Source organism: Myotis yumanensis, unplaced genomic scaffold (genome assembly GCF_028538775.1).
Source record: "Myotis yumanensis isolate MYYU_CA2020_CCGP unplaced genomic scaffold, mMyoYum1.0.hap1 SCAF_8, whole genome shotgun sequence".
NCBI lineage: Eukaryota > Metazoa > Chordata > Mammalia > Chiroptera > Vespertilionidae > Myotis > Myotis yumanensis.
Genome location: NW_027223759.1, coordinates 35,698,291 through 35,710,787, shown reverse-complemented (window position 1 = coordinate 35,710,787; position 12,497 = coordinate 35,698,291). Strand labels below are relative to the sequence as shown.

At 61.0% G+C, this 12,497-nt stretch overlaps 1 protein-coding gene across 2 annotated transcripts; it reads right to left on the bottom strand.

The window, feature by feature from the left end:
* Window positions 1-3,277: 3,277 nt before the first annotated feature.
* On the bottom strand, window positions 3,278-12,364 carry RNPEPL1 (arginyl aminopeptidase like 1). Of its 2 annotated transcripts, none has more exons than XM_070422546.1 (11): window positions 11,749-12,364; window positions 8,864-9,004; window positions 8,154-8,287; window positions 7,608-7,724; window positions 7,186-7,421; window positions 6,813-6,926; window positions 6,357-6,469; window positions 6,157-6,265; window positions 5,005-5,235; window positions 4,789-4,931; window positions 3,278-4,289 (listed from the first exon to the last, which is right to left on the bottom strand). In XM_070422546.1, the coding sequence occupies exons 1-11, from the start codon at window positions 12,280-12,282 to the stop codon at window positions 4,002-4,004; spliced, it is 2,160 nt and encodes a 719-aa protein (XP_070278647.1). In that variant the 5' UTR covers window positions 12,283-12,364; the 3' UTR covers window positions 3,278-4,001. The 2 variants fall into 2 exon arrangements, with proteins under 2 accessions (XP_070278647.1, XP_070278646.1); XM_070422545.1 differs by having other exon boundaries at window positions 8,154-8,305; window positions 11,749-12,363.
* Window positions 12,365-12,497: the final 133 nt, after the last annotated feature.

The window sequence follows — 12,497 nt, the reverse complement described above, 5'->3', positions numbered from 1 at the left end:
CTGGAATGGAGATAAGAAACGCCCTAACCTTTGTAATAGAAATTGACAGGATTAAAATCGGCTGGTATAAATACGAATGTAACAAGACAATAAACATCAGATCCTCATCAGATCCTACCAGAACCTAGCCAGAGAACATGGCAAAAGATCCTGGACAGAACCTGGCTACAGAACTTCACTGGAGAACCTAGACAGAACATGGCAAAAGAACCTGGATAGAACCTGGCTAAAGAACCTGGTGACTGAACCTGGCTGGAGAACCTGGAGAACCTGGCTGGAGAACCTAGCGAGAGAATATGGCACCAGAACTTGGTTGGAGATCCTGACCAGAACTTGGTTGGAGTTCCTAACCAGAACTTCGCCGGAGATCCTGGAGGGAGAACCTCGCTATGCTGATGAACCGAAACCAGTTTCCATGTCATTCATTCTTCGCCGACTCCGTCCACACCTTTGGGGATCCCTGGACCCGCTGGGGTTGGACCCCAGCAAGAGCCCCCTTGCTAACTCTAGCATTTGTCTTGCTATTGCAGCCCATGCATCCAGTCTTCATTGTGACCATTTACTGGCTTTTCATTTGTAATAACTGTCCCTTAAAACATTTCAAGGTCTCTGGCAGGTTCTTTCACACTCCCTTTGTTTCACCAATGCCTATCCCTGTCCCATGGCTTATTTCCAGCCCCCACGTGTGGCTGAGATTTTAACGTTTTGGATTGTAAAGTCCTCTTCTGATTCCTCGGCTGGCTGACTGCTCAGCTGTTGGTTTGGTGTGCTGAGTGGCTCTCCCTCTCATACTTCACTGATTCTCCCGTGAGCCGGATCTTTAGGTCGGAAGTTCCCAGTTCTGCCCAAGGCATCTGGCCTAGAACAGGGGGACTCACACTAGTAAAAGTTGGGGGTGGTGGTGAGAGAGAAGCACCCCAGGGATGAGCCTGGACTGCACAAGACATGGCCTGTGGGACACAGGAAACCTTATCTGGACCCTCGGACCCCGAGAGGCTGCGGGCAGTGCAGGCTCTACATGCAAAATGCATCTCCCTCACCCTTCCTCAGGCTTCAACTCTCCATCCTGCCTCCTGGAAGCCATCTGGCCTAGGTCCCACCTCCCTGGGCCCCAGCAGATCTGATATGCAGACCATCCCCCAGCTCCATCGACATCACAATCCTACTGCCTCAGTACTCCATTCTCTGTCCCGCAATATATGTGGTGGGAGTGGTTGCATGAGGCCAGTGTGAACAGAAGGGGTGCATGGTCCCCACGTGTCCAATCACCAGTGTGAGCCCCTTGTTTATCTGTGGTTAGGTGCCTGGAATGTTTGAGATGTACTATCATCCCTCAGCCTGGTTCCCTGAGGACCCAGTGCCAGGAAGCCCCTACCCCACTGCTGGCCTGAAGTGAACAAATAGCACAAGTGAGAAATAAACCTGGGAGGCTGAAATCTTGGTATTTCAGAGTTGTCTGTTGCTGGCATGTACTTTAGCCTGCGTGGTATGGAAAGCAACCCCTTGGCGAGGGTGCTACTCTAATACCCAGGATGTGTGCTGCCGGCTTGGGGGCTGGCTGGGGCCCATTACTGAAAGCAGGAATGTTGCAGCCGAGGAACTTGTGGGAAAACAGCTGTGATGGCTCATGAAACCGATGACGTCCTACATAACTTGGTCTGGTGAAGAGGTTGGGAAACATTAGCACGTTTGGGGAAGATACTACTAAGATGGTTGGAAAAGTATTCTGGGTTTGTAAGCTGGGAGGAAAGGAATTGAGAAAAGCTAGGGATGCAGGGACCCCCAGGCTAAGAGCACCCTGCTGGCCCCAGAGGGCAGATCAAGGTCCAGGACAACATCAAGGATATGGGTGTGGTCACTTCTGACAGCTGAGAACTGCTTCTGAGCTTTCCAAAGTCCATAGAGGCTGGTAGGGTGGAGCCCCTCTCAGCAGTGACCATCCAGGAGGCTGCAGGCCCATAGAACTGGAACCAAGCGCATGTTGAGGCCACCACTTTGTGAGAACTGAACTGCCAAAGAAACTCAGAGCCAGGACTGAAAGTTTGGGACTAGAGACTTGCACACAGCCTTGGCAGGGAAGAGGCTGAGAAGCAGTGCAACCCCCAAGAAGGCCTTCTTGGCCAGAGCCATGTTCAGGAGGCCAAGAAGACAGGATGAGGATGGACCCCTGAGGGTGGAGCCAAGGCCCCAGAGCTGCCCATTCCCGGGACAGGGTCTCTTGCAGCACCTGCCTGGCAGGACAGGGGCTGCTAGGCACCTTCTGTGTCCTCCTCCCCCAGGATGTTGTTGCAGTGGCCTGGTCTCTGTTCCCTGTAGGGAGGGTGAATGTCCTTGGGTTGAGTGAAGCCCCACCCGGCCCTGGTGCAAGGCTGGTACATGGACCCCCATTCCTGGAGACTACCCAAGACCCTGGGTATGGGCTTGTGCCACAACTGGGTTGCCGGGGGGGGGGGGGGGGGGGTCCTCCAGGGGAGGGGAGGTCTGAAGTGCAGGGAAAAGTCAATGGGACATTTGGTGACCTGGGGGCTGGATGTGGTGACACCAGGGTTACTGGCCTGCCATTTCCGGTCCCACCATGTCCTGGCCCCTTGTGAAAAGGAAGCTCTGGGCCTGAATCTGGCCAGTGGGCTGGGTAACATGTCACTTTGGACCAGAGCATGTAATCCTGGCATGAGACAGACCTGTAACCAGATAGAACTGCTGCTCTGTTGGCCTGAGCCCAGCCGCCACCCTATAAACTCAGTGGCTGCATCATGGCCACAGCCCACAGATCAGCCGTTCTTTTGGTGACGGCCTGAGTGGGAGTCCCCAACCTTAGGGCCTCTTCTGACCCCCCTCTGTACCACAGCCTCTTCAGGACCTACTCTCGTGGCCGTCACAGCCCTGCCCCCACCCTGTCTTGCTCCTCTGAGGAAACACCCCACCACTCACCTCTCCCTTTTACTCCTTTGGGGTGGGGAACCACCGCTGAGAAAGGCCCAAAGGGTGGTGACAAGTGGCCTACTTTTGCCTTGGTATCTGAGGGTCGAATGGGGCACCCAGAGGCCTGGCCTAGGAGCTGGGAAGGCTGGTCCTTAGAGCCCGGAGGCTGCAGGGCAGAGTCAGATGGCCAGGAGTGGCTGGAGTGCAGAGGAAGACCCTCAGCCCCATCCAGCATCCTCCTGCCTCTGGCTAATGGCCTATGTGTCTGAGGATGGGCTTCGACCAGCTCCTGACCTCGCCCCAGAGCACTCAGGCAAATACAAAGGACAAAGGTCGGGGTGAATAAGCTGGGAGGTCATTTTCAGAGTGGAGGTTTAATGGGATATCACGGCGACCCTGTCACAGCGGTCTTCTGGGTGGCCCAGCTCTGAGCGTGGGGTCCCCAGGCCTCTCCCAGCATGGTGGGCCTAAAAAGAGCACCAGCACCACCCGCTACCTTCCCTCTGGGCACAGCTGCAGTAGCCCAGCAGCCATGAGATAGACATCCTGTCCCACATCCCCTGGGGCCCGGGACCCCGTTCCCTGAGGGGCTAAGGCTTTCCAGGGGCCCTTCCCCAGGGATGTCCATTCTCTCCTCGGTGTCCCCTGCCCCACACTGAGGGCGTGTCTGCATCCTCGACCCTCTGCCAGGGGCCAACCGAGGCTGCTCACCCCAGGTTCGGGGTGTAGGGCTCTGCGGGAGGCATGCTGTGGGGACAGAGCAGCTCAGACCTCCCAGCAGACATAAGGCACAGTGTGGTGGTCGCTATGGGACTGTGGGGCCGTCACCCCAGGGGCAGAGCCCGGCAGTCAGTGTTGAGACAGAAGGACGTGGCGTGTGCTGGCTGCTCTGGGGCCTGCAGTGCAAGAGAGCTGGGGGGACCATGTCCACGGGCCTCGGCTGGCCACGAGGAAGTCCCTGGCAGAAGCCACAGGAGGGGCATGTGTGGGCCCAGGCAGAGCTCGTGGCCAGAGCCGATGTGCAGTCATGGCAGGCCTGGGCCACAGAAGGCACAATTGTGGTGTCTGGGAGGTCTGGGCTAGGCAGACACGTTGACGTCCCTGAGAGCAATGGCGCTGCTGGGGGCCTCGTCCCCGAGCAGCAGGGCAGGCGTGTCCACGTCCCCCTCGGCTTCTGCTCCAGCACCACCCTGCTCTGCACTGGGCTCTGCGCTGGGACCCAGGCCCTGGGTCAGGATCTGCTGGATGGTCCTGCGCAGGTTGGGGTGCAGCCGGCCCTGTGTCTGGTAGAAGACTTCCAGCGCAAAGGACTTGAGGGCACCCGTGCAGAGGTCCTCATACAGCGGGATGGTGTACATGCGGGACATCTGGGCGGGGGGACATGGGTCACACTGGCTGCTCTCCTGCCCCTCCTGCAGCCACCTGCCCTGGGCCCAGACTCTCAGTGCCAAAGGGAGGGCCCCTGTTAGCCTCTCACCCCCACTACCGGCCTTCTGCAGAGGGAGCTTGGGCTGGGGGCACTCATGGGACAGGGCAGAGAGGCCCCTGTAGGCCTGGAACCGTTTGGCCTCTGAGAAGCTCAGGTGCCCCTGGTGCCCAGGCTAGGAGCCCAAATGCCCATAGGCCAGGGCCAAGTGGGCCTAGACCTCCAGACTGCTCCCAGCGTGTTCCCTCCAGACACAGCCTCCCAAGGACTGGGGGTGGGGAGGTCTGGACTCTTCCCATGTGGTACCCACCCCACTGCCAATCCAGATGCCAAGTCTTTCCCACCCCATTCTCTGGGATGTCCAGCCTGAGCAGCCAGACTGGAGGGTCAGGTGAGGCGGTGAGGGTAGGAGAGGTAGGGGCCCATGCAGGTGACCACACCTGGCTCTCGAGGAAGCGCCGGACCCGGTGGAGGTCAGGGTAGTAGTCGTTTCGGACTACGATCTGCAGCCAGCGGATGCGGATCTCAGCGTTCATGGAGTCCAGCAGGGAGGAGTAGCACTTGGACAGGCTCATCACCACCTCTGTGGGGCCAAGGGCAGGTCAAGGCTGGCAGGCACACCCATCCCCAGCCACCCCAGCAGCTCCAGGACCCACCCTGGGGCAGCGGGGACCCATCCAGCAGCCTGTCCAGGAAGAGTGCCGTCTGGAAGGTCCTCCACTTGGAGATGTCGATGGCGCTGGCTGAGGCAGCTGCCTGCTCCAGGGGCTCCGCGGTCCACAGCCGGAAGAGGGCCTCCACGGGCCGGGTTAGGCTGGATCCCTGAGACAGGTCTGGCTCGGCCAGCGGCGGCCCCGTGGCATTGAGCCAGCGCTCAAACTCCAGCCCTGCAGGGAGGTGTGATCCTGGGGTCCCCACTGGGCTGGGAGGGGCCATCCAAGGCCTGCCCAGGAGTCCCCAGACCTTGGGGGTATCCCTAGGCCTGATTGTTCAGGGCCCAGAAGCCCCCAAGGCAGGGACAGTGTGGGGAGGCTGGAGTCAGCGCTAGCACCTGCCACTTCAAGGCACCAGACTGGCTTCTGTCAAGGGGGCACAGAGAGGCCATAGGCTCCAGTTGATGAGTAAGGGACTCCAGTCCCCCCTGCTTCTCCTAGGTACAAGACAATGGGGCACTTAAAACCCAACCTCAGCACTGAGGGGTAGTAGTCTGTGTACCATGCTGATAAAGTGACATTCCTGCTTTAAAGCCCTAGTACTGGCAGCTGTGGGGGCAGGCTCTGCCCACCCCCACCTCCAAAAACCCTTGGTACACTTAACAAACCTTCCCAAACAGGTTCACCCCACCCAGAATGCCCAGCCACACCTCACTGCCCTCCAGCAAATCGTGGCCTCTCCTATACCTCAGACCCCTCCTTTCATCTCTAAGCTCTCATACCCCCAGGGATACCCTCATGGGTGTCAAGCAGGCCAGTGGGCTTCAGCGAGCTCTGAGGCAAACCTCCCTCCACCCTGCCAACCCTGCCAACCCTGCCCAGGCCCTTTGCACAAACCGTTTTCATGGCCCCCTTCTGAGACTGCCTAAATAGGTTGGCTTGGCTCAAGTGCCACCTCTTCCTGGAAGCTCCCTGGGCTCCACCAGGCTGAGAAGCACACCCTGGCCTCCCAGCCTGAGGCTCACACTGTCCAGGGAGGATGTCAGAAGGAAGGATGGATGAACCTGTGGGACTTTCTCCAGGCAGAAGTGGCATCCTGTGCAGGTGCGGTCCCCAACCCCCCTCACACCAGCATTCCCCTCGTGCTGGCCTCACCTGCCCGGCAGTCCACACTCTGCTCCTTCAGCTCTGGGAAGAAGCTCAGAAAGGAGTCCAGAAGGTCCTGGGCCACCACACTGGTAAACTTGTACTTCTCCACGTAGGCCTGTGAGGGTGGGACAGAGCTCAGCAGGCCTGGGGACTGGGCAGGGGCAGGGGCAGGAGGGACAGGACCTGTCCAGGATGGGGCTGCTCACTCGAAGGAAGTCGTCAAAGCGCTGGGGGTCCCCACAAAGCTGGGACAGGTAGTAGACGAAGCAGTAGCCCTTCTCGTAGGTGAACAGGTTCATCAGGTGGCTGGGGTTCACCCCTGAAACAACACTGGTGCTAGGTCATGCCCCCCCTTCTATGTTCCGGGGAACAGGCAGGGGTGGTCAGGTGAGTGGAGCAAGAAGGGCCAAGGGCCACTGTTCCACATGAGTCCAGCTGCCCTGGTAGGGGGAGGGCACCCTCCATGGTGACAAGTGCTCAGAGCCCATGAAAGGCGGTGATAGGCTGAGGGAGCCTCGGGAGGCGTTCTTGGGGCTGGGTTCCCCTGGCTTGGCATTTGCAGGGACTCAGCCATGGTGGGGCTAGAGCAAGCATAGGGCAGGAGAGAAGGCTGTGGGGTGACATCTTCAAAGCCTGGAGTAGGGCCTGGAGGGAGTGCGTACCTGGCTCCAGCTTGACTTGCAGCTTGCTGACTGGGCTGTCCTCTCCGAGGAGTTTCATCTGCCTGTGCAGGGCATCCAGGCGGAAGGCCGTCTCCAGACAGGTGAAAGCAGCACCTGATGGTCACAGAGGCACGGGAGGCGGGAGGAGAGGGGGCAGGCCTGAGCACAGAACAGGTGCGAGGCTGTCCCTGCCCTGAGCCTTGTGGAGCTGACCCAAGGCCACCTCCCTGGACACACCACCGCAGGGGCCTGCACCCTGGAGGCTGGGCTGGGCTGCAGTGCGTGGGACAGCCCTGATGGTGCCAGCCAGCGCAAGTCCAGAGCAGTGCCCTCACCTCCCGTCCCCTGCCCCTGGGCTGGCTGCAGGCAGTACCGTAGGTCTCGGTGGTGATGCGGCGCTGGGCATAGGTGGCCAGGCCTTCGCTCAGCCACATCTCTTCCCATGTGGCATTGGTAACGGCATTGCCAAACCAGCTGTGGGCCACCTCGTGGATGACATCGATGACCAGGAACTCGTCACACTCCAGGATGGAGGAGATGACAAAGGTGAGGCAGGGGTTCTCCATGGCCACGATGGGGAAGGAGGGGGGAAGGAAGACGATGTCGTACCTGCCCCAGGAGGGAGGGTAGGCCAGTGACGGTGAGAGGGTTGGGGACCTGGGTGGTGAGGGTCACTTCCTTCCCAGAAGGTCAGACAAGGCCCCCCCCCGCCCCAGTTGCTTCTGGGTAGGATGTGGATTTGCCCTCTGACCCCTCTTGTGGCGTGCCAGGGCTCCCAGGTGCTCCAGGACATACCTGCCCCACATATACGGCCCATACAGCCGCTCGGCCGCACTCAGCCACTGCTCCACCACGCCTGACAGCTTGCTGGTGGCCATGGACAGGAGGCACGGTTCGGCCCACACACGGCTCCTATCACAGCAGGGAGGGCATGGGCTGAGGCTAACTCTGCCCTGCTCACCCCACCAGCCCCTCCCTCTGCTTCTGGGCTCAAGTACCACCCATGTCTTGTCCAGCCCGCTCCTGCCCACCCTCACCCCTTGCCTCACTGGACGGCCACCATGCAGGCCTCTTGTGGGAGGGGCCAAGCCAGACATGGAGGGGCTGCTTGGTTCCTTTTATCTCTAAGTAGAAGGAACCTGCGTGGGCTTAAGAAGGATGCCCGGTGGTCAGGGCCAGGCTGCCAGGTCCGGGGGTATGTGGGGTGAGCGGAGCCTGGCAGGAATGGCCCGAGGCCATGGCAACGAAGCAGAGCTGGTCTCCACAGTGTGGGGTCTCCCCAAGGCCAGGACCCAGGTAGCAGCAGCAGCTGCTGCAGGAAGCAAGACTCAGAGACTCTACCTGGGCCCAATGTCTGCCGGCTGCAGGTCCCCGGCCACCAGGGCCACGAGGTAGGCGGGGACGGGGTGCTCCATGTGGAAGTGGTAGACGCCCTCCTCCTCCACGTAGGTGCTCTTTGTGGCACTCATCAACACCTGCACCCCCGACGGGGCCTGCACATGGGAGGCCCCACCCATCAGGTCACCTACAACTCAGATCAGGCACCCCAAGTCCCCAATAGAAAAATCCTACAACCCACGTCGGAAAAACCCATATTCACATAGGAACCCCACAATCCCTCAACAGGGCACACCGCAACTGAGGTTAGGGAGCCCAGTGTCCTCGATGGGGAACCCCATGCTCTCTGTCAGGGTACCCACAAACTGGGTCAGAGAGCCCCACACCTGTCAGGGAGCCCATCACTCTATAAGAGAACCCCCATGCTAAGCTCCTGGTCTGCAAACCTCTTGCCCCCCTGGGTGGGGGCTGCCACCCTCAGGCCCAGGAGCCCTGACCCCTACCAGGGGACCTGCAACTCCATCTGAGCCTCCTTCTCAGGGTCCTTTGCTCATTCCAGGGCCAGGGCCCCAATCATCAAATAGCCCTTTCCCTGAAGAGCAACCCTTCCTCCCTGCCCCTCCCTCCCCCGAGTGAGGAGGGTGGGGTCCTTCTAGGAAGGTGATCCCGCTTGGCCTGGGTGGAGTGAGAAGGCCAGGTGGGTAGGTGCTGACCTTGACTACGGCTGAGTAGGTACACTTGACAGCGGGTGTGTCAAAGCAGGGGAAGAAGGAACGGTTGCAGACAGAGTGGCCTTGGGTGAAGACGAAGGGCTTGGCACTGCCGTAGGTCAGCTCGGGATCCAGCCACCAGATCTGCAGACAGGCGACAGGCAGGGCATCAGCAGACGCCCTCCCCACCAGAGTGGGCCCAAACCTGCTGTCCTGCTCAGGCTTCTAGGCCAGAGCCTCTGGAGGAAGGACCCAGGGGGCTGGGAGGCAGTGGGTGGCAGGCTCACCCAGGGCCAACAGCCACTCCCAGTCATTACCAGGCAGGGGGACATGCATCCAGAAGCCAGCCTGTGCCCCTCATCCCAGCCTCCAAAGGGAAACCAAGGCACAGTCAGAACACCCGAGTCCAAATTCTCACAGGCTAGCCGGCAACAAATCTGGTCTTGGCCCGGAAAGGGAGTCAGGACATAGAAACGGGGAATGAGAGCTTCCTGATGATTCCCACACAAGCAAGCACAACAAGCTCGGGGTCGCCCCTGAGAATGGGATCAGCCTCGCCGGGGAGGAACCCCCACAAGGAAGATAAGCTCCAGACCAGGGGACGGTGGGCAGTAAGCTGAGGCCAGGCACTCAAAGAGGACAGGCAGGACAGAAGTGGCCACGGGCAGGGCCGCTGGGGCCTGTGCCTGGAGCACTATGGACAGATCCCACAGCAGCCTGTGAGAGGCTGTCTCCCCTGCCAAATGGTCACAGACTTCTTCAAATCTCCCTTTAGCTGCTGTGTCTCTGTCCCCTCACCACAGAGAGCCCGCAGCAGTAACTTGCTGATCCCCATGGCTGCCCCATTGGTTCAGGAGCCCTGTCTTGAGAGTCTGTTAAAACATGCAGACTCCTGGGCTCCGCCCCAGAAGATTCCCAACTGGGGCCCAGGAATTTGCATTAAGGAGATGCCCTCCAGTGGAACATACTGCAGGCAGCCCTCTGTCCACCCTGGAGACAGGCTCCATTAGTCCCCCAAACTCCCTTCAACCCTACCACCACAGCCTCTCACAGACTCCTTCCCTCCCCTCCCCTGTAACCCTCCTGGGGCTCTACCCAGCTCAGACCTCGTGTCCCCACTGCCCACATCCACCTCTCAGCCCAGTGGGCACTGCTCACTCCTCAGCCTCAGAGACCAATGGGGTCCACAGTCCTCCCTGGAAGTCAGGGGCTGGGCAGACACCCAGGCAGGCAGGACCCCACCCCAGAGGGGGCACAAACTCCTAGGGTGCACAGGGCCAAGGGGCTGAGGTGTAGGTGCTGATTGGCTGGAGAAGGAGCAGGCCCAAGGGCTCCAGACACCACAGGGCAGGAAGAGAGTCCTTCTTGCTGGTGGGTGGGGTTCAAGAATGGGGTACAAGGAGCATGGGCCCCAGAGTCTGCAGCACCCCAAACTGCCTCCCAGGGAGCTGCATCTTAACTTGGCACAAGGACAGGCCCTGAGTCCTGGGGCAATCACACATGATGGTGAGAACTGAGGACAGACACCAAAACTCTGTCCTCCACAAATAGACCAGTTCATGGGCCAAGTCCTGTACTCCAGCCCACAGCCCCAGAGGTGCACAGACTGTGGGGACCATGCTGCCCCTCCCTATCTGAGCACCCAAGGGCCCCATAGCAAGCCATAGAAAGCCCAGGGACAACAGCCACCCTTGCTGGCCTAGCTCCACCCCCACTGGGCTGTTGAGGGCCCTGATTCCACTACTCAGCTGGCCACGGTCTTGGGTGAACCAGACACACAGGCTCCAAGTTCACATAACAAGGTCAGAGAGGAGCACATCCCTCTAGTTCTCACTGCTGTGCTGGGAGGTATATCTGTCTGAGCCCCAGACCACCCCAGCATGCCGCAGGGGCCATCCAGCCACCAGTGGCCAGCACACCTGAGAGAGCTCAGGGAAGGAGGGGAGGTGGCAGGGCCTACTACGTGCTCCTGGGAATCCTGCAGGAAGCCCAAAGTTATGTGTCTGTCCAGGACCTTTCTGTCCAGATGTCACCTTGGTGGCTACTGGCCTAATGCCCGAACACCACCTGTCCATCCTCCTGTCCCTTTGCATGCCATGGGCAGTAACAGATGGAACCTCCTGGGGCCTTCCAGAGCTGTGTGCATGGTGTGTGTGTGTGTGTGTGTGTGTGTGTGTGTGTGTGTGTGGAGGGGGGTGGTGTCACATGTGTGCTGTCCACATGGGAGCCCAGAGCCATCTAGCTTTTCTGGCAGAGCCTCTGGGGCAGTGGGAGCTCTGTGCCCAAGTCCTGCAGAGCTTACATGTGTCTGTTGGGGACATACACAGGGCCACTCCGCCACAGCATCCTGCCAGTCCTCACTCAGGAGGCCCAAAGCATTAGTGCCAACCTAGCCCTCAGCCTCCCGCTCCACCAGTTCTGCCCCTCATGCCACCTCCAGAAAACAGACCTGGTGTCCACAAGTCCTCAGAAGGCCCAGGTCACACGGAGGCCCTTCCACATCTGACACCCCTGGTCTGCCCCTCAGTGCTAGGCTCCAGCAGATTCATGGCTTGGCAAGTGCTGCCCTGTCTCTAGGCAGGGCCTGTCCCTACACAACTGAAAGGAGAGGCCTCCCTTGGTGACATGCTGTTACTGGGCCAGCACTTGGGCTCTCACTCTGTCCACGCCTCCTATGGACTCTCCAGGCACCTGTACAGGATTCCAGGACCAGGTTGGGGAGTGCCAGATGAGAGGCCAGTGCCTCTCTGGGGCCAATCTGTCCCTGCCTCCCTGCAGGTGCCCTAGCCTCATGTCCAGTTCCCTAACCTGGCAGAGTGGGAAGAGGCTGCCTGGAGACGACCCCACGACCAGCCCACCGCCCTGGAGCCCACCCGGTCGGGACTTACGGCAGGGGCATCGGTCGAGGTGTAGCGCAGGATGACCTGGAAGGGCTGGTGCGCCTGCAGCTCAGGCGGCAGCGTGACGGTGAGCGAGGAACCATAGTCGGTGAATGGGTCCACCCTGAAGGCCAGCGGGCAACAGGAGGGCTCGGCTCCGGGCCCCTCGGGGAAGGCGGGCAACGGGGGCGGGGGCGTGGACCCGGGTCCGGGGGTGGCGAAAGCAAAGGCGCAGGGTGGCTCGGCGGCGGTGGCGGCGTTGGGGGCGCGGCGGAAGGCGGCCGAGTGCAGGCGCAGGGCCGGGTGCGTGTCGAGCACGAGCGCGCGGGGCGCGGGCCGCAGCGCGCATAGCTCGAGCACCAGGCAGCCAGCCAGCTCGCGCGCCTCGGGCCGCAGCTCCAGGCCCAGCTGCAGGTGGCGGAGGCGGAAGAGCTGCGCGCTGGAGGCCGAGGCCACGTCCAGGGCGGGCGGCGGCTCCGGCGGCGGGCGGGCGGGCGCGGCCTCGGCGCCGGGCGCCTTGCGGCAGCAGCACTGCGCCGCCATGCCGCCACCCTAAGTGAAATCCATGGGCGGCTTCGCGCCGGGCCGCGGGGAGCCGGCGAGGGGTGCCGGGCGGCAGCGGCGGCGGCGGCCGGGCGCAGGCACAACAGGAAGTCGCGCTGGGAGCCGCCCGGCCCGGCCCCGCGCCGTGCGCCGCCCCGCTCTGGCTCCGCTTGGCCGCCGCCGGGGGCGCTGTGCGCGGGGGACCGGGTAGCCGG

Coding starts and splice junctions, on each gene's coding strand:
- RNPEPL1 (XM_070422545.1), bottom strand. CDS start 12,282: ATGGCGGCGCAGTGCTGCTGCCGCAAGGCGCCCGGCGCCGAGGCCGCG. Junction 5,236..6,156: donor GAGTGTGGACTGCCGGGCAG/GTGAGGCCAGCA, acceptor ACCTCCCTGCAG/GGCTGGAGTTTGAGCGCTGG. Junction 4,290..4,788: donor GGCGCTTCCTCGAGAGCCAG/GTGTGGTCACCT, acceptor CCCCCCGCCCAG/ATGTCCCGCATGTACACCAT.